Source organism: Phocoena phocoena, chromosome X (assembly GCF_963924675.1).
Source record: "Phocoena phocoena chromosome X, mPhoPho1.1, whole genome shotgun sequence".
Taxonomy (NCBI): domain Eukaryota; kingdom Metazoa; phylum Chordata; class Mammalia; order Artiodactyla; family Phocoenidae; genus Phocoena; species Phocoena phocoena.
The window spans coordinates 52,468,214-52,494,915 of record NC_089240.1 but is presented as its reverse complement, the minus strand read 5'-3'; the positions used below and the strand labels follow the sequence as shown (position 1 = coordinate 52,494,915).

Below are 26,702 nucleotides of genomic sequence, written 5' to 3'. Positions count from 1 at the left end.
AGCTAGCTCTAAGAAGTCCTATTGCCATGAGGAAACATTTTGTCAAAGGGCCCGTGTGACATACCAGGGTAGTGACATTTAGGCTGAGTCAGCTATGTAGGGGAAAAATCCTAACAAATTTGGATTATAATAAAAAATAAAGGATGAGATAGTGAAGTTCGTGGGGAGTTTGAGAGAGGCAACAGGAATTGCATGTGCAAAGTCCTTAAGGTTGAGATAGTTTGGTATGCTTGAGGGATAGAAAGAAGACCTGTATGGCTGGAGCACAGGCAGAAAAGGAGGCAAGTGGCATGATAGGAAGGCAGAAAGTCAGACAGGGACCAGCCCACACGGGACCTTGTAGGCCCAGGGAGCTTGCAGGCCCAGGGAAGGTGTGTATCAGCTATACTCAAAGACAGTATAGCTCTGTGTTTAATAGCACACTCTCAACCAGACTGCCTAGATTCAAATTCTGACTCTTCCACTTATTAGTTTAGTGACCTTGGACATGTTACCTAACCTTTTTGTACCTCAGTTATGCCCTCTGAAAAATGGGGATAATAATGGTACTATCCATAGTGTTATTGTGAAGACTGATTTATGCTCACAGTGTGTGTGATAGTGCTGGGCACTGACAAGTGCTATTTATTCTAAGTACAATAGGAAGCATTTGTAGCAGTAGAATGGTAGGATCTGCTTTATGATCTGAGAAGTTGACTTTTGCAGGCTATAGAGAATGGATTGAGGAGGATGAAAATGGAGATGGCAAGCCCAGTTGAGATACTGCTGCAGAAATGAAGTCACTGGAGCTGAGGAGAGGAGGGCAGATTGGACAACAATTTTGGAGATAGAATCAATGGAAATTGGTGCTGGATTGAGTGAGAGAGGTATAAAACAGGAAGGAAATATGGAAGATGGCCCCTAGGTTTCTGGCTCTGCCACTGACTAGCTGTGTGATTTGGGGCAAGGGATTTAACCATTCTAAGCTTTAGTTTCCTTATATATTAGTCAAGGTTCTCCAGAGAAACAGTACCAGCAGGATATGTGTGTGTATGTGTGTGTGTGTGTGTGTGTGTGTGTGTACACACACAGTTGACCCTTGAACAACACAGATTTGAAATGTGTGTGTCCACTTATATGTGAATTTTTTTTTCTTCCAAAAATACGGACTGCAGTACTATATGATCCATGGATGTGGAACTGTGGATACAGAGGAGGGCTGTCTGTAAAGTTATAGGTGGATTTTCAATTGTGCTGTTGCTCAGCGCCCTTAACTCCTGCATTGTTCAAGAGTAAACTTTATAAATAAATAAACACACACACACACAGAGGGAGACAGGGAGACAGGGAGAGGGAGAGAGATTTATTTTAAATAATTGGTTCACGTGATTGTGGAAGTGCAAATCCCAAATCTGTAAGGTAGGCCAGCAAGCTGGGAAGAGTTGCAGTCTGAGTCCAAAGGCAGTTTGCTGGCAGAATTCCTTCTTGCTAGAGGGAGGTCAGTCTCTGTTTTATTAAAGTCTTCAACTGATTAGAAGAGGCCCACCCACATTGTGAAGTATAATCTGCTTTACCCACAGTCCACTGATTTAAATGTTGATGTCACCCAAAATAATACCTTCACAGAAATATCCAGAATAATGTTGACCCAATATCTGGGCATTGTGGCCCAGACAAATTGACACATACAATTAACTATCACAACTTATCAGTGAAACTGAAATAATAGTAGTACCTGGTCATTGGTACTATTGTAAATATGAAACTAATCTATGTAAAGCACTTGGTACAGTGTATTTCACATAACAAGGGTTCAATTAATAATCATCTTTATTATTTTAATACAATAATAATCCCTCACTTTTTTTGGTATTTTGCATTTTCAAAGCACCTTCACATATGTGAATTTATGTGGGCATCACAACACTCTTTATACTTAAACGTTGGGGAAACTAAGACTGGGAGAGATGAAGTATCTTTTCCACACATCTATCTTCAAACAGAGCCAGGATGAGAAATAGATCTGTAATTCTATAGTAGTTCCTTGAGCGTTACTTTCCCCGCTTGCCAGGAGTGGATTTTTGCTTGGTCTCCTTCATTCCAGAGGTAAGGGGTATCAGCAATAAGATCACGAATGCAGTAGGGCTTAAGGATAATAGCTAACATTTACCAAGCCAGCGTTCACCTTGTGCCAAGCACTGCACTGCTCTAAGTTTTTGCATGTGTATCTAGTTTAATCTTCCCAACAATCCTATGAGGTAGGCATGAAACTGCCAGGTAGGTTGTGGAAGAGAGCAGGACCCTCAGGCCACATGCTGAGAACTCAAATGACTTTTGCCCCTTCCTCCCTCACCATTATAAATACCAGAGATTGTGAAAACTCAGGGAAGCCATTTGAGTGTTTGTGAGACAAATGTATTTGGGTGTGTAAAGGTCAATGAAGCCTGGCAGAATGCCTTTTGTGTACATAGCAGGCACTCCTGTGAATATTTGTGGAATGGATGAGTGAACTGATGAAGGAGAAGAACCTCAGGCTGCCTGTAGCCAGCCATGCCTGAAGCTGGCCATAGAAAAGGCAGAGGCATTTGCAGTAAATGTTCCTTTTTGCAGAGGTAAGATGTCCCTGAACCAGCCAGGCAGTTAGGTGAAGGGAACAGGCTGAAATGGGAAGCTTCAGAAGTCCTTCCTGGGACAATTGCTTGACTAATCTGGATATCAGGTTACTAATATGCAAAATGGGGCCTTTCTCTCTCTCTCTCTCTCTCTCTCTCTCTCTCTCTCTCTCTCTCCCTCTCCCCTCTTGCTCCTCTCTTCTTGCTCCCTCCCTCCCTCTCTCGCTCCCTCCCTCCCTTCCTCCCTCTCTCTCTCTCTCCCCCACACACATACACACAGCCACATAGATATTTCCTTCACTTACTTAATAATATTTATTGAGCATCTGCTATGTACCAGGCACTGTCCTAGACACTGAATGGTGAACAAAACGGACAAAAATTCTGTCCTTGTGGAATGGATTTTCTACTAGGGCAGATACATGCTAAGCAAATGATTCCATAAAGCGTATACTATGTTCTAAGTGCTAAGGAGAAAAAATACAGCAGGGAAGAGGGATAAGAAGTATGTGTAGGGGGGGTTAAAATTTTAGTTTCCTATTTCTAGCTGCACTTCCCTCACAAGGTTGCAATGAGGTTGAAATGTGATAAAAGGCCTATTTAAGAAGCTGTGAAGTTCTATTTAAATGTAAGCTGCAGTTATTCTTGGGGGATAATTTTTCTTGATCCGTATTTGCTGTTCTCTTTTCCATCATCAGTTCAGTAAGAGTTCTCGTCTAGAGGACAAGAAACTCGGGTTATAGTCCTGGCCCTGGCATGACAGTTTATTAAAAATCCCAAATATATAGAACATTAAAGATTCTAAAGTACTTTTCCAAGAACTGTGTTTTCTGGCTTTAAATTATTTGTTCTTTCCATTCTCCCACGAAGTGGTGAGAGCTAAGTCACTTTCCTTCTGAGAAGCAGAGTATTCCCCTTATATAAAGTGGGAACTATTACCCCTCACTCCTTGCCAGCCTTCTGGGGCTGTTGTGAGGTGCAAACCAGATAATATCATAAAATGAGCCTGTAAGCGCCGTTTGCTGTGATCTGGAGAATTGGTACTCCTGCTTAAGTGAGTTATTTTGTACTTCATAAACTGGTTATATGTATGAAGGGGGGAGAGTGAGCCTTCAGGACTGAGTGCAACTTTCTTTCCTTTCACAGAAGCTGCTAAGGATAGCAGAGGAATCAATGAACCTCAGCACCTCCTAGAAATAAGAACACTTATACAGAAACATTTAGCATCTCATGATGGAGTGGCAACCACTGGTGTGCAGCCCCTTTTCGCCACTCTGCTTTAGAGAAGTGGGAACCAGGACTAATCTTCTGACATTTAATACAGAAGTGACTCATGACCTTTAAAGACCTCCACTTGCTGCTTAGATATGACTTCATTCAGAATGCTGGAGGTGAGGTGGGGAGCATTGAATAAGTAGAATCTTCATTTAGTATGCCCCTCACCTTTTTCTACTATAACAATTCTTCTTTTCTTAACCAAATGTTTTAATCCATAGAGCACTTTCAACTTCATGATTTCATCATCTTTTTGGTAGTCATTATTTGTTTCTCCTATTTATAGATGAGAAAACTGAGGCTCAGAAAATATAGTTTTTGCCTAAAGTTGGGGGCAAAGATAATATTCAAACTCTCGAATAATAGTAATTGTTATCATTTACTGAGCATTACTATGTGCCAGGCATTGTTCTAAGCACTTTACATGTATTCACTCATTAAATCCTCACCAAGAACCATAAGAATCTCCCTGTTTTTCATGTGAGACAACTACAGTACTGAGAGTCTGGGGCTTGCTTAAAGTGAAAGGCAGAATGAGTACCAGGGCATTATACCATTCTCCCCATTTTAAGGATGAGAAAAGTGAGACTAAAAAACATTAAGTAACGTGCTCAAGGTCATACAACCAGCAATTCTCAGAACTAAGGTTGAAACTCAGCAAGCTGACTCTAATCCCTGTGTTCTGAACTCTCAAGCTATACTGCTTCCTTCTAAGTGTAGGGCTCTTTGTAATCGGGTTAATTGAAGCAGAGAGAAAGAGAAAGGGGGAGGGAGCTTATTAAGATCACAAAGCGTATTTAACATTTTTAAAATTTAATTTTTAATGAATAGAACAGTCATATGGTTTAAAAAATCAAACTATTAATATGTATACAATGGATGACCCCTATCCACCCAGGTTCCCCCATTAGAGTTCACCAGAATTTCTTTATGCAGATACAAAAGTATTTTCTTATTTTCTTTCTTTTTCACCCCCAAAATCACACATTTTATATACTATTCAGCATATTTCTTTTTACTTCCTTTATTGAAGTATAATCAACTTACAATATTATGTTAGTTTCAGGTGTACAACATAGTGATCCAATATTCTTATACTTTACAAAGTGATCGCAACAGTAAGTCTAGTTACCATCTGCCACCATACAATTTAATAATGTTACAATATTGACTATATTCACTATGCTGTACATTACATCACCATGACATTTATTTTATAACTGAAAGTTTGTGCCTCTTAATCTCCCTCACCTATTTCACTCATCCCCTCCCCCCTCCCCTCTCCCCCACCCCCGACAATCACCAGTTTTTTTCTCTGTATCTATGAGTCTGTTTCTGTTTTGTTATGTTTGCTCATTTGTTTGTTTTTTAGATTCCACATATAAGTGAAATCATACAGTATTTTTCTTTCTCTGTCTGACTTATTTCACTTAGCATAATACCCTCTAGGTCCATCCATGTTGTCACAAATGGCAAGATTCTATTTTTTCATGGCTGAGTAATATTCCCCATTTTCTTTATCAGTCCATCTATTGATGGACACTTTAGGTTGATTCCATATCTTGGCTCTTCTAAATAATGCTGCAATGAATATAGTGGTGCATATATCTCTTCAAATCAGTGCTTTTTTTTTCTTTGGGTGTATACCCAGAAGTGAAATTGCTGGGCCACGTAGAAGTTCTATTTTTAATTTTTTGAGGAACTTTTTCCTATAGTGGCTTTACCAATTTACATTCCCACCAACAGTGCACAAGGATTCCCTCTTCTCCACATCCTTGCCAACAGTGTCAGTTGTTGTCTTTTTGACTATAGTCATTCTGACAACTGTGAGGTGATATCTCACTGTGGTTTTGATTTGCATTTCCCTGATGATTAGTGATGTTGAGCATCTTTTCATGTATCTGTGAACCATCTGTATGTGTTCTTTGGAAAAATGTCCATTTAGGTCCTCTGCCCATTTTGTTGTTTCTTTTTTTTTTTGATATTGAGTGTTGTGAGTACTTTGTATATTTTTATATTAACCCCTTATCAGATATATAATTTACAAATATCTTCTCCCATTCAGTAGGCTGCCTTTTCGTTTTGTTGATAGTTCCTTCACTGCACAAAAGCTTTTCAGTTTCATGTAGCCTCATTTGTTTATTTTTGCATTTGTTTCCCTTGCCTGAGGAGACATCTCCAAGAAAATATAGCTGAGACTGATGCCAAAGAGCATACCACCTATGTTTTCTTCTAAAATTTTTATGGTTTTAGGTCTTACTTTCAAGTCTTTAATCCATTTTGAGTTTATTTTGGTATATGGGGTGAGAAAGTAGTCCAGTTTGATTCTTTTACATGTAAATGTCTAGTTTTCCCAGCAACATTTTTGAAGAGGCTGTTGTTTTCCCCATCGTATATTCTTGCTTCCTTTGTTGTAGATGAATTAACTATATAAGCGTCGGCTTATTTCTGGGCTCTCCAACATATTCCATTGATGTATGTGTCTGTTTTTATGCCAGCACCATACTGTTTTGATGACTGTAGCTTTGTAGTATAGTCTTAAGTCAGGGAGTGTGATACCTCCAGCTTTGTTCTTTTTCTCTCAAGGTTGTTTTGGGTGTTTAGAGTCTTTTGTGTTTCCATACAAATTTTAGAATTATTTGTTCTAGTTCTGTGAAAAATGCCATTTTTTTTTTTTTTTTGTGGTACACGGGCCTCTCACTGTGGTGGCCTTGCCCGTTGCGGAGCACAGGCTCCAGACGCACAGGCTCAGCGGCTATGGTCACGGACCCAGCCGCTCCACGGCACGTGGGATCTTCCCGGACCGGGGCACGAACCTGTGTTCCCTGCATCGGCAAGCGGACTCTCAACCACTGCACCACCAGGGAAGCCCTAGCCATTGGTATTTTGATAGGGATTGAATTGAATCTGTAGATTGCCTTGGATAATAGTAACAATATTAATTCTGCATATTTCTTTTTTGCACATAATGTATCTTTGAGATATCTCCATATCAGTCCACAGAGAGCTTCAGAAGTCTCATCTTGGCCCTCACAAATCTCTACAAGCCTCTATCCATCTGTGTGTCCTGCACACATCTTTTCTTTACCAATCTTTGGTAGTGTCCAACTCTCTTTACATCTTCACTCAGAGCCTCACTTCTAGACTACCTTGGACTTCTATAGAAAATACAGTTCCTAAGTCAAATCCTTAGACTCCCTCTGACACATAATCTAGCATCTTACAAACTCCCTAATTGAACTAACCCCCTCCTCTCCTACTGCAGTTTCAACTTATTCCTATCATCTACCTACCTACCTACCTACCTACCAATCTACCTGCTTATCTATGTAATGCTTGTCAGACATCTAATCTGAGCAAAACTCCATGTTTAATTTGATGATGAATGCTTAGTGTCCTTACTGCTCAGCAGTTTTCAGTTTAAATGAAGCCTGTAAATAAATAAACTTGGACATAGGAGTCAGAAGGGTAGCTGGTTGAATGAGTCCTGAGGCCCCAAAATGGAACTGTCCAGGAGATTAGGCTCCAAAACTAAACACTAGTCCTCAGGGAAGCATTCACTGCCCATCCCAACCTTGAATTGATGTATTATTGGGTTTGGCTTTCCCAGAAAGATACTGAGCCTGATATGAAAGCATTGTACTTCCTCTGAAGGGGCTTTTAGACTCGCTGCTCTTTTCCAACCAGTCTTTTCTAACCTGAGTAGAGGCAGGTTGTTTGACCCACTAGTTTGCTTGAAATAGAACTGCAATAAGCACCTTCCCCCCCCCTCAAAAAAGAGAGAAAGAAATAGGCCTGAAATAGATGCATGCAAAGGAACTGGAGGAAATTGCTGTTCCTGGTTATTTATTCAGAGATGTATTCAGTCTTTGGACACAGGAGGGTGGTATAGGCAATTTTTCTTGAGGGAAGGGCTTCCTTCTTAGTGACGGTCTAGAATGGCTTCTGCCAACAAGGAACAGAAAAACAAAGAGGTCCTGAAATTCTCAGCCTGTAATCTGGAACTTTTAGTCCCTTTTGGAGAAGTTCTGACTAACAAAGGCCCTTGGGGGAGGGGAGGCAGTGCAAAGGTTGGTATTCACAGGCCACAGCAGAGAATAATTCCATGATACATTTCCTCTACGTCCTACATTGTGAATCAGCAGGACTATGCTTTGGTCTTCATTCATTCATTCATTTACCATTTAGTTATTTAATCATTTAAAAAATATTTGTTGAATTCCAAGCACTGTTCTAGGTGCTAGAGATACAGCAATGAACAAAACAGTCTCTACCTTCATGGAGCTTACACTTTATAAAGGGAGAAAATAAACCAATAAACCAATAATTATAAAAAATTTCAGGGCTAGAAAGAAAAGCAGGATAATGGAATGGAATAGAGAGTGATGGTGTGGTTCAGTTTTAGAGAGGGTGGTCAGGGATGGATTCCTTTTGAAGAGATGTAATTAGAGCTAAACTTCTAGATAGCTAGGATAAAAGTCCTCAGGCAGAGTCAAATTCTTAACCCTATGTCTGATTTTCCCCATAAAATGCCACCCCCACAACCACACAGTTATATGCAACTTTATTCTTTAACTTAAGCTAACCACTTATCACCCTTTCCTCAGAGTACCCCACTTGGGACCAACTCCAGGCCTGCCACAACTTTGGCAAGGCTGTTGAAATTTTAAAACAACCAATACTTTATTTTAAGTTACAACTGAAAATAAGTCATAGACTTTTAAGTTTTAAGGAAGTTTAAGGACTTGTTTGAGGTCATACGATTACCAAGAAGCAGAGGCTGGTTTTACATCCAAAAGTTTTAGTTTTTCTTCCACTGCTTATTTCACTTTGCCATGAGCTTCTCAAGGCATTGTGGGGGCACAGCAGCACATGAAAGTATCAGCCATTTTAGGTGAACATGAGTTCACAGGTAGCTCTTCCTAAGGTCCAGTGTTTAGAATAAGGGAGGTGACAGTTTCATCATACTCCCCATTGTCACTCCCACCTGGATATGTGTTCTGAGGGATGTGTGGACAAACTGACAAGCAACCAGCCTGGGGAGGGGACTGTAAACCATGTCATAAGTGGAAGAGCTTAAAGAAATGGTCATGTTTATCTTGAAAAACAAGTGTGTGTGTGTGTGTGTGTGTGTGTGTGTGTGTGTGTGTGTGTAAGGTGGGCATTCAGGAGGAATAAGAGTTTGAACCCATGATAGATGTCTTCAAACACTTAAGAAGACTATTGCTTAGAAGGATAGACCTTTTTTGCATTGCCCAGAGGATAGCACTCTAACAAATGGACAGAAACCATAGTATAGTGAATTTTAGCTCAAAATGAATAATGGCTTTGGAAGCTTCAGGATGAGTTCTTTTTTGTTACTGAAAATATTCCAGTGGCTGCTGAACAAAACTCATCAGAGAGAGTGGAGAAAAAAAGGTGGGCTTTGGAAATAGATCTCAGTTTAAACCTTGCAATTGCTACATCCTACTTGTATGTCTATGAGAAAATGATGCAAACATTCTTAACCTTAGTTTTCTACTCTTTAAAATAACAATAACAATTACTTCTTTTCGGGCTTCTGGGAAGAATTAAATAAAATGACATGTTGAAAAACCTAGCACCATGCTCGCCCAAAGTAGATGGTTCCACCTCCCCCTCCACTCCCCCTACCCCATCACATATACTTTAGAGAGAATTCCTACAAAGGGAGGTTGGAAGGAAATAACCTTTTTTTTCCCATTTCAAGTATGAAATTCTATGATTTGTTCTATAATCATCAGCAACAACTTTATTCATTATCTGATTGTGCTTAGGATATTTTACTGTATGACATTGAAATTGTGTGTTTGTGACTCTTTTCCCTACTAGACTGTAAGTTTCCTGAGAGGCTCTCTGTACCCCTTAGCTGTCAAAATAACTGCTTATTGAATTTAACTGATTTGGGAGGTGTGGTGATCTCTGTGCTGAATAACTGAACTATCCAAGAGTTCCTGTCCTCAAGGAACTGATTCTCCTAAATAGAGCTGACATTCATGAATGTGCAAGAGCATCTAGTCATATACGTAACCAAGAACATGAACAGACAGGATTCAATATCTTCAGGCTGCCTGTGGCAAATATCAGGGATTATCAGGTGGCTGAGGTGGGAGTTGGATGGCAAATAAGCGAGTAGCAGTAGGGGTCAGGGACAAAATGTGGAGCATTCCTTGGGTGTGCTTCCTGACAGAAGTGGGGCTTAGGGAGCTGTTTGAACCATGCGGGGCAAAGAACAACCAGGTATTGGCTTTTCCCTGAGAGAAGGCAAATATTTAAGACCTAGATATCTTATACCTGGGTGGCAGGCCATTGGGACTCCAGTCAGGACATTGAAACAGTTTATTCCTGTAACCCAGGAGACATCATGTCAGATGCTTTTGGAAGGTGGAACATGTGTCACCTAGTGGCATTTATACAGCATAGTATTGAAAAACATAGGCTTTAGAGCCAGACTGGGTTGGGTTTGCATCTGGGCGCTACCACTGACTAGCCATGTGACCTTGGGCAAGTTATTTAAACACTATGCCTCAGTCCCCTCACCTGTAAAATAAGGAAGATAATAGTATCTTCCTCATAGGGTTGCTGTGAGAATTAAAATAATTAATATATGTAAAGGGCTTAGAACACTGCTCAGAGTAAGCACTCTATAAGTGTTAACTATTATTATTATTATCTAATGAGGGCCCTTTGGATCCTGAGAAATATACTGGATGCTTATAGTAATTTCAATGTGAATTTGGGAACATTTATATTCCAGACTATCTCATGGAGTGATTAGCTCCTCAGCAGTGGCTGTGATAGAAATAGTGATAACATCTGGCTCAAAGAGATGAAAGAACTTTCCACCAACTGAGATTGTCCCAAAGACTAACAGGTTGTCTTAGGAGAGAGGAACCTCACCATTGTTGTGTGTGTTGGACCTAAAACTGGATGAGGATGTTGCAGAAAAGATTGAAGGATGGAATTGGGGTTTTGCTATACCAAGAGATTCTGTGATTCCTTGATACTTAGCAGAAGGGCTGCCTTTGAGGTTGGGGCAGTGCTTTTTTATTTTTTAACTTTTTATTTTATATTGAAGTATAGTTGATTAACAATGTTGTGTTAGTTTCACGTGTACAGCAAAGTGATTCAGTTATACATATACGTGTATCTATTCTTTTTCGAATTATTTTCCCAATTAGGTTATTACAGAATATTGAGCAGAGTTCCCTGTGCTATACGGTAGATCCTTGTTGGTTATCCTTTTTTTTTAGACATCCAGAATAAATTTTAATAAAACTATTAAAGTGACTATTAATGTTATTCCAGTATATGCCAAACTGATCACTAAGATGTTGATAGCTTTTCTACATTAGTTTGCTAAGGCAGCCACAACAAAGTACTACAGACTGGGTGATTAAACAACAGAAATGTATATTCTCACAGTTCTGAGCCTGAGATCAAGGTGTTGGCAGGGTTGGTTTCTTTCGAGGCCTCTCTCCGTGGCTTGCAGATGGCCGCCTTCTTGCTTTGTGTTCATTTGGTCAGCTCTCTGTGGGTACACCTGTTGGTGGGGCAGTGCTTCTTGAAATGTGGGAGCATCATCTAATTTTTTGAAATTGTGAACAGAGTTGAATGGTCACCTTATGCAGAAAGCTAACCGCAAATAGGCTGGGATCAAATGTCATGTTCCAAAGTCTAAAATCTCTCAGAAGTACTTTCGAGATTCAAGAAATAAGAGTTTCGGTTTCTGCTCTGCCAGCAATTAGTTGTGTAATCTTGTGTAGCTTACTTTCATTCTCTGGGCTTCAGTTTCCTAACCTAGAACATGAGGGTTTAGAGTACATTTTCTCTGAGGTCTCATCATGTCTTGCCTTCTGTGGTTGGAAGATATAATTCTCTGAGAAGAAACAAGTGGATGAAGGAGACATTTGTGCATTCAACAGATGTTTATGAAGCACCGGCTATGTGTCAGGCAAAGGACACCAGATTGACAAAGCATTGTATACCATGCTGCAGAATTTCCCTTAAAGGCAGTGGGAAGCCATGGAAGGCCTTTGAGCAGAGGAGCTGTATAACCCAGGGTTCAGCTGCAGAAATTAAATTGGTCTAGTTTTTTCAGCAGAGTTTTAATATAGAAAGTTGGATGCTTACAAAATTTGTTGAAGGGCTGAAGGGGCAAGGTTTAGACTGGGCCTCCAGGAATGACTCCCAGAACAACACCAGAGGAGCTGTTTTTTCTGCCACGAGCAGGAAGGTGAGGCATCAGGAGTTTTGGGAACACTCCACCTGATTTGAAATCTAGGAATTAGGAATCTGCCACTGCCTTAACTATCTTTTTTTAACATCTTTATTGGGGTATAATTGCTTTCCAATGGTGTGTTAGTTTCTGCTTTATAACAAAGTGAATCAGTTACACATATACACATGTTCCCATATCTCTTCCCTCTTGCGTCTCCCTCCCTCCCCCCTCCCTATCCCACCCCTCCAGGGGGTCACAAAGCACCGAGCTGATCTCCCTGTGCGATGCGGCTGCTTCCCACTAGCTATCTACCTTACGTTTCGTAGTATATATATGTCCATGCCTCTTTCTCGCTTTGTCACAGCTCACCCTTCCCCCTCCCCATATCCTCAAGTCCATTCTCTAGTAGATCTGTGGCTTTATTCCTATCTTACCCCTAGGTTCTTCATGACATTTTTTCCCCTTAAATTCCATATATATGTGTTAGCATACGGTATTTGTCTTTCTCTTTCTGACTTACTTCACTCTGTATGACAGACTCTAGGTCTATCCACCTCATTACAAATAGCTCAATTTCATTTCTTTTTAGGGCTGAGTAATATTCCATCCTATATATGTGCCACATCTTCTTTATCCATTCATCTGAAGATGGGCAGTTAGGTTGTTTCCATCTCTGGGCTGTTGTAAATAGAGCTGCAATGAACATTTTGGTACATGACTCTTTTTGAATTATGGTTTTCTCAGGGTATATGCCCAGTAGTGGGATTGCTGGGTCATATGGTAGTTCTATTTGTAGTTTTTGAAAGAACCTCCATACTGTTCTCCATAGTGGCTGTACCAATTCACATTCCCACCAGCAGTGCAAGAGTGTTCCCTGTTCTCCACACCCTCTCCAGCATTTATTGTTTCTAGATTTTTTGATGATGGCCATTCTGACTGGTGTGAGATGATATCTCATTGTAGTTTTGATTTGCATTTCTCTAATGATTAATGATGTTGAGCATTCTTTCATGTGTTTGTTGGCAGTCTGTATATCTTCTTTGGAGAAATGTCTGTTTAGGTCTTCTGCCCATTTTTTGGATAGGGTTGTTTGGTTTTTTGTTATTGAGCTGCATGAGCTGCTTGTAAATTTTGGAAATTAATCCTTTGTCAGTTGCTTCATTTGCAAATATTTTCTCCCATTCTGAGGGTTGTCTTTTGGTCTTGTTTATGGTTTCCTTTGCTGTGCTGCCTTAACTATTGACTAGAGTAACATTATGCCTTCCAAGTCCTCAGTGGCAAAATAAATAAATAAATAAATAATTTTAAAAGTCTCATTCCCTGCTTGTACAAAGACACAAAGCCAGTGTCCAGATACTGGGATCTATGGAAATGAAGCATGGCTGCAGAAAACCCAAACCCCCACCACTCTACCTGCCATCAGAAACAGCAGAAGTATGGTTTCTGCATTATCACTTTTCTTCCAAATATTGTACATATGCATATGATTGGCAGAAATAAATAACATCCAGAGCACTGGATGCAAAGGAGTCTGAGAAATGACAGGTTGTTGTTGTTGTTGTAGTTTTTGGTTTTTAGCTTTTCAGCAATATAGGGAGGCAGGCTAGAAGGGGGGTGCATGGATCCACAGCAACCAATATATAGTATCCACCATAGAATTGATAAGAGCAGAACTGCTTTTGAAATAGATAATTTGTTCAGGAGAGTAGGAGATGAATTGGGGAGAGAGAGCTGCACAAGAGACCACAGTGCTTGCAGCAGGGAGAGTGAGCGAGGATACATTCCTTAAGGAGAAAGAGAATCATCAAGACTTAGAGACTGGTTGGCTAGTAGCAAGGTGAGGGAGAAGCAAGACCTATGAATATCTCCTTGGTTTTAGGCTAGTTCTGTGTGTGACATTCCTAAGGGACAGGGATCTCAGGGGAAGGAGGAAGCTGGCAGGGATGGGAGAAGATGACTTCACTTTTGGACTTATCAAGTCTGAGATTCTTGTGAGATATTCAGGAGGAGATGTCCAGAAGGCAGCTGGAGATTCATCTCTGGAGTTCAAGAGAGCTACCTAGGAGTTATCAGCAGAGAGTTGTAAGCTCCCTGCAGGCAAGGACTTATATCTGTTTTATTCCCCCACTGGTGTCCTGTAACTTTGTTGAAAGGAGGTATATCAGTGTGTAATGTAGGTGGTAGGTAGTTAAAGCCTTGGGAATGGATAGGTCCATCATTCAGTGCAAGTATGGAATGAGAAGAAAAGGGGGCTGAGATTAGAAGGACCTTGAGAAATCATGCCCTTAATGACTAAATGAAGAACCCAAGCAGGAAGTAAAGACAATATAACCAGACAGGTCATGTGGATGGTGTCCCCAAGGCAAATGGAGCATTTCAGGAAGGAGGAAGGCATCAATGGAGTCAAGAGGGAGAAAATTCAGGGAAGATAAAGATGGAAAATTGGCCATGAGATATAGCAACAAGTTGGTCATTTGTTTATATTCACAGAAGTTGCAGTTTCTTATGGGATGATGGGAGTGAAAGTCAGGCTGCAGTGGGTTGAAGGGTCAATAGATGGTGATGTGGAGAAAGGCTAAGATTGCACTTTCAAAGGCAAGGAGAAAGATTCCAATTGTTTACATTATGGTACTGTCCTGATCACCAGTATCTGTCTCAACATAATCTAGAAGAGTGGCTTTCAAACTATGTTGACCATTGCCTGCTGTAAGAAATATATTTTACATCACAACCTAGAACATTTATATTTATATGTAAATAAAACAAAAGCTTCAATAAACAGTATTTATCCTAACTATATGGGTATTTCATATAAATGAAATCATATAAAAGCCTTTTGTGTCTAGCTTCTTTCACTTAGCATATTTTTAAAGTTCACCTATGTTTTAGCATATAACAGTACTTCAGGTTTTTTATGGCTGAATAATATTCCATTGTGTGCATATACCATATTTTGTTTATCCATTCACCAGGTGATGGACATTTGAGTTCTTTCTATCTTTTGGCTATTGTGAACAATGCTGTTATTCATGTTCATGTACAAGTTTTTGTGTGGGCATGTTTTCATTTCCCTTAGGTATATACCTAAGGGTAGAATTGTTGGGTCAAATGGTAACTCCATGTTTAAGTTTTTGAGGAACTGCTAGCCAAAGTGGCTGCATCATTTTACATTCCCACAGCAGTGTTATGAAGGTTCCAGTTTTTCCACATCCTTCCCAACACTTATTATCTACCTTTTTGATTATAGCCATCCTAGCATGTGTAAAGTGGTGTCCCATTACAAATACGCTATAGTAAATATCCTTCATTTGCATTTCTTGCATTTGATTTGCATTTTCCTGATGACTAATATATTGAGCATCTTTCCATGTGCTTATTGACTGTTTCTTTGGAGAAATGCTATTCAGATCCTTTGCCAATTTTTAAATTGAGTTATTTTTCTTTATATAATTGAGTTGTAAGAGCTCTTTATGTATTCTAGATACAAGCCCCCTTATCAGATATATAATTTGCAAGTATTTTCTTCCATTCTGTGGATTCTCTTTTCATACTCTTGATAGTGTCCTTCAAAGCACAGAAGTTTTTTAATGTTGATCAAGTCCAATTTATCTATTATTTTTCTTTTGTTGCTTGTGCTTTTCATGGCATATCTAAGAAACCATTACCAAATCCAAGGTCACAGAGATATACCCCATTCTCCCCCTTTTGTTAAACTTAGCCACAATATCATTTACAATTAATAGTGATTCCTTAATATTATCAGGTGGTTCAAATTCCCATTTATCTCATAAATGTCACAAATGTGTGTGTGTATGCACACATACACAAGTTCCACCTGAATCAATCACACTTTTTTTCTCCCTATTTACTTGCTAAAAAAACCTCCTGTAGTTTTTTACGGTCTGTATCCCCGTATTCCAATTTAATATGTTTTTCTGTCTCCTGTGTGGCCTATAAATTGATAGCTGGATCTAGAAGCTTGATCTGATTCAGGATTTTTTGTTGTTTTGGCACAAATCATTCATAGATGATGTGATGAGTCAAAATTTTAAAGTGAACGTTTCTTTAGGTTTTATTCTATCTTGTAAGGCTAGGGGCCATTTTGCTTATGACCTGCATTCACTCAGAATTTCCAGTCACGTAGTTAAAATGGGTGACTGTCCTAGACTCAAAGATTTCTAGAGAATAGAGAGCAATTCTCATTCCTCTTCGAGTCTATAGTATGCTAGAAATTCCAGAAATTAATTTGTTCTATCCCTGGATAATCTAGTTTCTTGCCCCTCTCCACCAATATCTATGTGTTCATGTTTACAGTCCTAGAATGTAAGAGTAAGAAGGGCCCTTAGAGATCTTCTGTATAAGTTAGTCCTGGATTTTTGAGGGCCAAGGAGCCTGCTGTATTTTCTTACTTTTTCTGAGGTGAGGGTTCAGAGGTTTCACTGAATTCTCAGATAGGTCTAAGTCCTCATGTGGCAGAAGGGAGATGGAGGCCCATAGAGGGGAATGGAGTTGCCCAAAAGTCATACAGCAAGCTTGAGGTAGGGCTAGGAGTAAATCTGAAAACTTCCTTTCTCTAGTACAGGGCTTTTCCCCAAGTTTCGGACACCAGGTCACCAACACAGAACAGGGCAGTGATTTCAAGCAGACTGCAAGTTTTGTAGAGGGTTTTCCACTGCAAAGCTGTCTTCTCTTCCTAGTACCCAGTATGCTGGAAGAGTGCAAGCTGTAATAGTGTAAAGAAACCATAAGTAGGAAAGGAAATCTGACCTGCAAGTGCAGAGATATCAGAGAAAAACAAACATAATTGGATTTTGGATAATTTGTTGAGTGTCCTTGTGGTTCTGTACACAGCACTGATTTGCTGAACTTATATAGCTAATTGTGAGTCGCCTATAAATACTTAGACAGTGGCCTAAAGGCATCGTTCCTTCCTCCTTGGCCCAGGCTCCAAAGTGGCTGCAAAGGATTCCTTTTTCCCCGTTCCTTTTCCCTCCTCCCCACCCTTTTTCCTTCCTTTCCTCCACCGTTCTCTTTCTTCATCGTCGTATCCCCCTATTTCTTCTTTCTCCTTCCCATCTTTCCTTTTGTTTTCCTCCTTCTCATTGTCTTCTCCTCATTTCCTCCTCCCTCCCTGCCATGCCCTCTCCCCTTTGGCCCCTTATGTCCGATCCCTCCCTCTTTCCCAATCCTTTCCCTCCTCTCTCCCCTCATCTGCATCAACCCATCCACAACATGCTCCCCACCCCCACGCTAGAACGGGCAGTCAGGGCCTCCAGCTGGGCTGGATGAAGCGGGCCTGCTGGGGGAACCGTGGGTTCTCCGATTGGCTGCCGCGGGTAGCACGCCAGCTCAAGTACCTCCCCCCGGCGAGTAAACGCGCCTCTGCGGCACCTGCTATTGGCCGGCGGGCCTGTCAGCAGTCTGGGTTGTGCCTCACGCAGGCGCCGGCAGTCGCTCGGAGAATAAAAACGTAGTCTTCGCATTGGGGGGTGGGGAGAGGAGAGGAAGAGAGCCAGCGAGGCAGGGACCGAAAGAGTGGTTGGCAGCCGGGAGCTCCGCGAGCAGAGAGAGCGTAGGAAAGCGAGCGAATTAGGAGTAGGGGAGACCGAGACTGACCGGTAGCCAGCCAGGCAGGTGGACGGACGCACCCCCGGACAGACAGACTGAGCAGGCGCCGGAGAACCTCGCTCTGGTTCCCCCCGCCTTTCCCTTTGAAAGCCAGGATTTTGCCTTTTCCGTGGCGCCCGAGAGAGAATGCTGGACTCTGCCGACTTCAGCTCAAGCTAAGATTTCTCAGCTAGGGAAGAAGGATCAGCTCAGTTCTGAGAAGGGGGGAAGCAAGCACCCCTGTCCCCATTCCCCCTTCCCCCCCTCCCATATCAAACTCGGGCGCCAAACCCAGCCCTTCCCCAACCACCCGACTTCCTCCTCTCCTTTCTAGCATGGTGGCTGTATGGACAGTCTGACAGAACAGAGACTGACATCTCCCAATCTGCCGGCCCCCCATCTGGAACACTACAGTGTTCTGCATTGCACCATGACCCTGGATGTGCAAACTGTAGTCGTTTTTGCCGTGATTGTAGTCCTCCTGCTTGTAAATGTCATACTCATGTTTTTCCTGGGAACGCGCTGAATGGAGTCCAGCCACCTGAGCTGTTTCGAACTCTCGTTTTGATTTCATCCCGAGAACCTCCAAGAAAAAAAAAAAAAGAGAGAGAGAGAGAGAGTGAGAGAGACAGAGACAGAGACAGAGACAGGGAAAGAGAGGGAGAGAAAGAGCACGCTTTCTTACTCAGGGGGGAAAGCGTTTTGAGCTTCAACATGGCCTCGCTGTGATATGTATGACGTTGGTATATTATCTCTCCCTAAATCTTTTGTTATGTCTTGTCTTTTAAGTATGCCTGTGAGTGTAGTTGCTTATTGCTTGAGTAAAACTGTTGATAAAGAAATGCTTTCTATTTATGTGTGCATGTGTGTGTGTGCATTCTCCACCTATGTGACGTTCATGAAGCAAGCTCTGTGTCCTTATACAATGGCTTTGCTGATTGTGGTGTCTTGTCAATTCGTTTTCTTTAAAACTACCTTTAAATTCCATCACAGAATTTCAGTCAAAATTTCTCTCTTGCCATCAGAAGCGCATTTGGGTTTGTTTGGGGCAAGGGGGGTTGTGGGAAGAGTATGATGAATTTCTGGCATCTTAGGGAAAACAGTATTGCACTATATGTTTAGAGGGAAAAATTGATGCAAGGAATGAATTTAGGGAGAATGATTCTTCAGTCTCTAATGAGAAGCGAGAATTTGGGAAGTGATGTGGTGGGGTGCGTTGTGCTGGCAGTTGGTGACTGTGTTCTCTGAATCTTAATTTGCTGTACAGGGTTTACAATTTCCAATTTGGAAAGAAGCCACCTTTAAAACATTTTTTAAATCATTAAATGTCAACTTCTTTGGAATCATGGGATGGGGTATAAAAGCGTTCTCTGATCTTTATGAATTAGCAAGAGAAGACATTGACAATAACTGTTTGGTTCTTTTTCCCAAAGATTGTACCTGTGAATTTGAGTTTGGGGATTTTCTCTGTATGTCCTCCAAAAACAACAAAAGCCAGCTCTCTACCTACCTTGGGAATAATGTATTTAGATATGCCTCTTTGGGGTAATCTCATTTGCAAAGATGTTCTTGAACTACATTTTAAATAGAACTTGCTAGTGCTAATGAGAAAGTGGTTTTGTTTGCTTCCTTGTTTGTTCTTTAAAATCAGAAGTCTTTCTAATTAGAAGGTTTCCATGACAAAATGAAAGTATGTATCATGCTAAATTGAGAGTTTTGAGCACCCCCCCGAAAAAAAGTCTGGATGGAATGGGATGAAAGCTCTGGAAAACATGAGCAAGAAGCAGCATTCCAATTTGACACTTATTTGCATGTCTGTATCTGGTGGTAGTGGTGGTGGTTGCTGTTAATATTGCTACTGTTATTATTTGTATACTTCTGTTTCCCCTAAGAAAGCTCTTGGCAAAGCCAGGAAAAAAATTGTCTCTGATGCCAGTGTGCATAATACCCCTCACCCCCCACCCACTGATGTAGGCAGGTCTTCTTCATTCTGTTTCTTACCTGACTTGAAAGAGTGCCAATTATGTCTCATGTAGCAATGAATCAGGGCACATACACATCCACACACATGTTCCCTCTACACCCATGTGGGCGGCTGTTCATGAGTGATGTGCAAATCTGCTGGCATTGTGCTCTCAAGTTCCATGTGCTGTTGTTCAGACTCTTTGGAAATGCCTTTGAAGGCTGTGAAGGGGGCTCTTGAAATTGTCCTGACCTCAGGACCCAAAGAGTATTGTTTTATGGCTTTAGAAGAGGTTTTGAGCCTCAGGGTGTGCTCTCAATGGTTCTGTGTGGGTGAGCAACTGATTTTTTAATTCAGTTGGTACCATGGTGTAAGCATGATCTGGGAAGTCTGCTGGCATTCACTCTTATTATTTACTCTTTAGTCCCTTTGTGGGAGCCCCTGGGTTGAACTAAGAACTTGATTTTTGCAAAGAGAATCTAGTGAGTCCCTTTCCCCATCCCTCCCTGCATTTGCTCCAACAGTATTGTCTAAAGTAAACTGATATTTTAGCTGGGCACTTTGTTTTGAGACAGTGTTGGAGAGTGAGGAAAGGCTCTAGGATGGGCAGCTGCAGACCTTGGTCCTCTCTGTTCAGTGACTGTTTGACATTGAGCAATTTTTTCCTCCTCAGTAAGTTTGGGATTCCCTATAACACTGGCATTTGGGGATGGTTGGACTATGTTCTTGCCTTCTGTGATTTTGGGTGTCCATAGGCAGTTGAAATCAGAGGCTGGTGAACTGGAAAGACAAGTGAAAGGCAAATGAAATGTTAACTAAGGGGTGGTGGGAGTGGGGAGGGAGGAAATATCTGTTTGCTGATATCTGGAGAAACTTAAGTTTTATCTAAGAGATTTTTTACCTAGTTACGTGGGAAGAAAACTGGACTACAACAATAGAATGCTTTTTGATTTTTTCCCCCAAGGGAGAAAGGGTTCTCCAAGGCTGGTCTTTGAGCCAGGTTTGTGACAAATTATGTGTCATGAAATGCCACAGCCTTCACCTCTGGGTGCCTGACAGACCCTTGGCAGAAAGCCTTTGGGAAGGTATGTGTGTAGGTTGTGTGACAGTATGTACGTGGGTGTGTGTGCACACCCTACTCTGTGTGTGTATGTGGGAGGGGGAGGGGTGCACACTCCTGAATGTGGATGGGGGTTGGTTGTGCTAGGAATGAGGAAAAACAGCAGTTTCACAGTTCTGAAAGGCCTCCTTGTGCTATGGCCTATAAGGATTTGACTGGTGCCAGGATGGATGAGTGTCCCCCATACCAGCTTTCCCCCTGCCACACACAGCTTCAGAGCAAAGGGGTGGCTTGAAAGAGCCCTTTCATCAGTAATTTAGTTTGTGAAATGGGTAAATATTTTTCAAGTTAACTTATTTCTAGGCAAATAAGGGGATGCTGCTAGCCAGATGGCAGGCCACCCTAGAGCAGCTAAAAGGGAGTTTAGGGAGTAGAGAGCAGGGTGACGTTTTACTTGTGTGAATGCTAAAGGTTTGGCATTTCTACTTCAGACTTGTGAGGGTATGCAAAAAGAGAAAAGAGTGGGAGAAAATGAAAAATGCAGCTGAGAGGAGTGGAACACTCTGCATTTTGACTTTTTTTTTTCCTTTCCTGCCTCTTCATCTTCCCCCTTCTAAGACTTTCCTACCTCCCTTGATATAGCCTCCTCTCTCTCCTCGACCATCCCTACTGTAAGTGGGTTAGAAGGAAGAGGGCTTTTCCTCTCTGATGTGACCCCACTATTCCTGACAAAGTTCCTTGTTCCCTTTCCTCCTCTCTGACTCCTTTGTAGAGGATAACTTTTTGCTACCAGCTCAAGAATTTTGGCTCCCAGCTCCCCACTAGGGGATTCAAGAAAATGTCCTCAACCAGTATCCTAGCAACTCCTGCATCACTCAGCTCCTGCTGAGCTCCAGAGCCCACACTTTAAATGTCCAGGCACCAACGCCTCTGGAGCAAGCGGGGAGCTGGCAAGCAGGACTTGAAGAGGTGCTTTTAGGGAGGGGACAAATAGAGGGCAAGATCCTCATTGCCTGCAAAGGCCTAGAAAACATATCCACAGAAGGCCTACAGAACTTAGTCCCATGGCCTACAGAACTTAGTCCCATGGCCTACAGCCATGGGACTGTTTATTGGAAGGCTCCTGGGTTCAAATCCCTCTATAGTCACCGCCTTCTCCTTAAGATTAAATGAGCCATTTCACAGCCTAGCTTTAGTGCAAGGAGGTCTGCAGGACCCGAAAAATATTTTTGTCTAACCATGCCTTTTGGCTGACACAGGGAGACGGTGAAGGGGTAGCGTGGTGGGAACAAACTGAGCAGTGCTTTACCCCCCACTGAGACAGCCTCTATCTGTCAGAACCTGTAACATCTGCCTCTGCACTGTGCCCCAGTTTTGTTTGTGGCTAGAGAACCCTGCCCAGCCCAGCTGCAGTGTGGAATTTGCTTTTTTTTGTTGTTTTATTTTTGTTGTTGTTGTTTCTATGTTGCTGGTCTCTGAATAGTTTCCAGCTGAGATGGCTGGGCAAATTGGAAAGGCCAGTTTGATTATTGGTTTGGTGAACAGGGCTTGGGCCCTGACTCAGATTTTCTCATCCACTTATATGTTTGTGTGTGTGTGTGTGTGTGTGTGTGTGTGAGTGTGTGTGTGAGTGTGTGATTAAGTTGCTAGGGACCTGAGGGATCCCAGTGAGCCTTTGGGTGAGGTGCTCTTCTGCCCTATGGTGAGGCCCAGACTGAGAGTGCTTGGCTGTGATCAGAGGAAACACTCTGGCAGTTGCAGGGATGCTGCTAAAGCATGTCCTTCTCTTTGCCTCTGTTTGCCATCTTGGCCTCTGCTCTCCTTGGCCTGTGGAGTACTTGCTCTGGACAGAGACGTGATTGGGAATTGAGCCTGTTCTCCAAAAATAAGTGCCTCCTCAGAAGACCTCCCACAGACCATCTGGCTTCAGTCCCAGTGGCTTTGCCCCAAGAAGTGGGATGGAGGTGGGGAATCTTAGACTCTTGAGCTCTTATTTCTAGCTCTGCAACTTGTTTAGGCCAACTGAGTCTCTGGCTTTCCTGGAATCCTTGATCAAAGCTTAGCTCTTCTCATGTCTACCCAGAGTATTTCCTGTCACTAGGTGGGTATTAGATACTCAAGAGTATTTGGTATGGTGCTTTGCCCTGGCACCAAAGTACTGAATGGAAAAACTAGAAGGGGGGAGGGTCTAGTGGAGAGAGAAGACTCAGGAAACAGTCCAGTAATGACAATACTAATAATCCCTTGTCAGTGCATGGGCCTATGGGGTTTACAGAGCAATTCCATATCTTTTCTAATTTTGAGCATCACATCAGCCTTGTGAAGTGGATAGGGATACATGTTATTCCTGGTTTTACAGATGAGAGAAGTAAAAGAGAGATTGGTGGGATGGGCCAGTGGGTCTGCCTTTCAAATGAAGAGTGGGAGAGAGTCATAGTTGATCGTTCCCAGCTAGTGTGAAGCTGAATGGAGTCAGGTGGAAGGGGAAGAGTGTGAGTCACCCCTGAGGTCATACTAGCTTCCTCAGCTACTTGCTTTCATTTTTAGTGCTTTTTCATACCTTTCATTTATATAGCAATTTTGCACAGAATTCTTTATTCAATAAAATGTTGCCTTTTAATCTTGAAAATACATCAGAGTTCCCTTTAGTCTTATGAAAACTCACTATTTGGGATCTTCAAGGAGAAAGGCAGTGTGAATTGGTGAAGTCTAAAATACAGAATGTTTTGAAGGAACTACAGTTTTCACACAATTGTCCTTCCTTTTAAAGAACTCTAATTTTTCTATATATATATTTTAAATGTGCTGCCCAGAACTGATCATGCTACTCCAGGTGCCACCTGATCAGGATCAAGTACAAAAGGACTTTGATCTGTCTGTGAAATATTTAATATTGCAGTCTTCTACTGGTTCTCAGTCCTCAGTGAACATACAGATCAGCTGGAGAGTTTTTAAGTACCCATGCCAAGTCTCCACTCTGGGAGATTCTGATTTAATTATCACGGGATTGGTCCCAGGCAGCTTTTTTTAAAAAATTATATTTAAGGCTCCCAAGATGATTCAAACATACAGCCAGGGTTAAGAGCCTTTTGGGCTGTAGGCACAAAGCCTTTGCTGTCTAGTCCAGTCCTCTGTGCTGTTGTGAAGTTGGCCTTTTGAACCAAACTTCAGGCTTTTTTGAACCAAACTCATTGAATTTTGTTTGGTTGATCCATTACTCTAGCCCTTTATGGTTTTTTAAAATTTTGCTTCATTGTGCCAAAACTTAGCAGTTCCTTCTAGCATTGCATCAGTTAAGCTTATTTTTTTGGTTGGTCTATTCTAGCTTTTGGCATTTTAAATTTCTTTCCCCTTAATGCCATGAAACAGATTAGCAGTCTCTTCTAGCATTGCATTATTTGAAAACTGAATAAGTATCATCCAAGTTGTTGATTCAAAGAAATGTTTAATATAATAGGGTTAATGCTAGCTCCTCTGGCAACTCATCAGAGCTGCCTCTTGGAGTTGGAGCTGGTTAAGTTTTGTGTATATCTGGTCAGCCAGTGCAGAATCCACTGGGTGCTAACATCATCTATCCTGTCAACATGTTCATGAGGATAATGCGGCATGATGGATTTGTTGTATGCTTTGTGGACATCAGGATGTATGCTAGTTTCATAGCGATCATCTACCAAGGCAATGACCCTATCAAAAAATGGAATATGAGTCACTTGGCATCTTACCCCTGGTAAATCCTGTTGCAGGCTCCAGGGTTCCCTAAGTTTTTTCAGTACCCCCAAACCATATGTTTCCTAATTGAGTCCAGAATTTGCCTGAGGGTCAGTGCCACAACTGTAGGTTTTGTGTACCACTTTCTTTTCCCCTCTTTGGAAAAGCGGGGCATCATAGATTTAGCTTTAAAAGAAAATATTTGGTTATATGTATAGCTGATTCACTTTTTTATAAAGCAGAAACTAACACATCACTGTAAAGCAATTATACTCCAATAAAGATGTTTAAAAAAAAAGAATATATTTAGTTTTCAAACAGTTTAGGAAACTCTTTGTGTGTGTTTCTCTTGGTTGGCTGAATTGTTTCCATTTACACTGTGGTTCTCAGCCTTGGTTGCACATTGGAATCACCTGGGGAGTTAACAAGACTAACAACAATTCCTAAAATCTCTGGGGGAGATCTGATTGAGTTGGTCATGGTGAGGCCCTGGCATCAATATCTTTTTAAAAGCTCCCTGAGGTGACAGGAATGTTCAGCCAAGGATGAGAATGACTGCTATGTTCAAAGGAAATGTCAGCTCAGCCTGAATCTGGCTTATCACACACGTGAATAGGCAGGCTTCACAGATGGTGAGATTTTATTCTAGGATTGTGGGGGCCTTGATGAATTCTAGGGGCTTGTGTCCACCTTAAAAAGGAGGACTCAACCCTAGAGAGTGAGTAGTCTGAGGACCTATTTGGATTTTATATTATCAGCTGTGAGATGGTTTGAACCTTTCAGGAAAATAGTTAGTCCCTATGCATTTTCTATAGTAGTGCAGAAGATTCTGTTCATTTGCTGGGTGACCTTGGTCAAATTACCTCTCCCCTCTGAAATTTGGTTTCCTCATCTGTAAAATGAGGTCAGATGGATTAGATAGCTTCAAAGATTTCTTCCAGCTTTAATGATCTGTGCTTACTTTGTGATTAATACTAATGACCAAAATGATTAAACAGGGCTTCCCTGGTGGTGCAGTGGTTGAGAGTCCACCTGCCGATGCAGGGGACACAGGTTCGTGCCCTGGTTCAGGAGGATCCCACGTGCCACGGAGTGGCTGGGCCAGTGAGCCATGGCCGCTGGGCCTGCGCGTCCGGAGCCTGTGCTCCGCAACGGGAGAGGCCACAACAGTGAGAGGCCCGCATACAGCGAAAAAAAAAATGCTTAAGCATATTATTCAAAACCTGTAGGTAATCTAAAGATCTCTTATAGCAGGTTTGGAGTGCACAGGGTGATTTTAGGGGGTAATAGACTTGCCTTCCTAATTATATTTAGCTTAGGTTTCTTCTAGGACAACTGAACAGTAGGTTGTATTCATTGAGCACACACTGATTGCCCACAAGGAAGGGAGCCCTACAGTGAACTGAGTGTCAGGGGGATGCTACTATGGGATTTAGTATTTGTTGTTAAAGATACATGTTGCATGGATAATTGAGAATTGCCTCTTATAGATAAAATACCAGCCTCATAGTTCTGGGAAAGCCTAGGAGGCAAGGGGCAGGCTGCTTTGACACCCCAGAACCCCTTCCTGCAGAATTTTAAGTAGCCATTCATTTAATTAATACTACTACTACTGTTAATAAGAATTTAAATGAATAAAGTTTCCTAGTTATTTCATTGGCTTTTTCCTCAAATCTGGAAGTAGTTGAGGAAGCTGATGCACAGTGAGATTAAGTGACTTACTCAAGGTCACACATTCAGAAAGTGGTAATTCCTGGCCTAGAACCCAGGCCTCTTGACAGCAGATCTTTGCAGTTCTTCCAGTGTAGCCTGCATAGTGGACTCTGTGGTCAGAATATGGTCATGACTCTGAGAATTGAAAAGCCACCACTGACATAGAGCAGAACTCAAGAGGAAACTTTGAAGAAAGAAACAAAGGGACAACCTGGTGGAAAAGGAGACATTAAGGGAGGGATTTGTCTGAGGCCAGTTCTTTCTTGTTCTAATCAGTCTTCTGTGCTAGTTTCAGGCCCCTGACAAGAACTGGGCATTTGGTCTTTGAGCATCAAGGTTGAGAGTTAGTAGTAGTGAAGAGAGGAAATTATGCGTGCATGACAGAGAGACAGCATATGGAAGGCAGTTCTTTAGTAGGAGAAAAAAATGGCCTTGGGCCCCCTAAGAGCAAGCTGCGCCTCTGTACCTACCTTGCTCCCAGAACTTGATCAAAACCCTTCTCCACTAGGCCTCGGTTTCCATGTCACTAAAATGAGTGGATTTAGT

At 41.7% G+C, this 26,702-nt stretch overlaps 2 protein-coding genes across 2 annotated transcripts in view; both read left to right on the top strand.

Moving 5' to 3' along the window:
- The window catches only part of ARHGEF9 (Cdc42 guanine nucleotide exchange factor 9), a 359,889-nt gene that overhangs the window by 127,669 nt on the left and 205,518 nt on the right, over window positions 1-26,702 (top strand). The gene's annotated exons all lie outside the window — the stretch shown is intronic.
- LOC136143117 (uncharacterized) lies at window positions 18,059-18,238 on the top strand. Its single transcript, XM_065901412.1, has one exon. It carries the CDS (start codon window positions 18,059-18,061, stop codon window positions 18,236-18,238), a length of 180 nt encoding a protein of 59 aa, XP_065757484.1.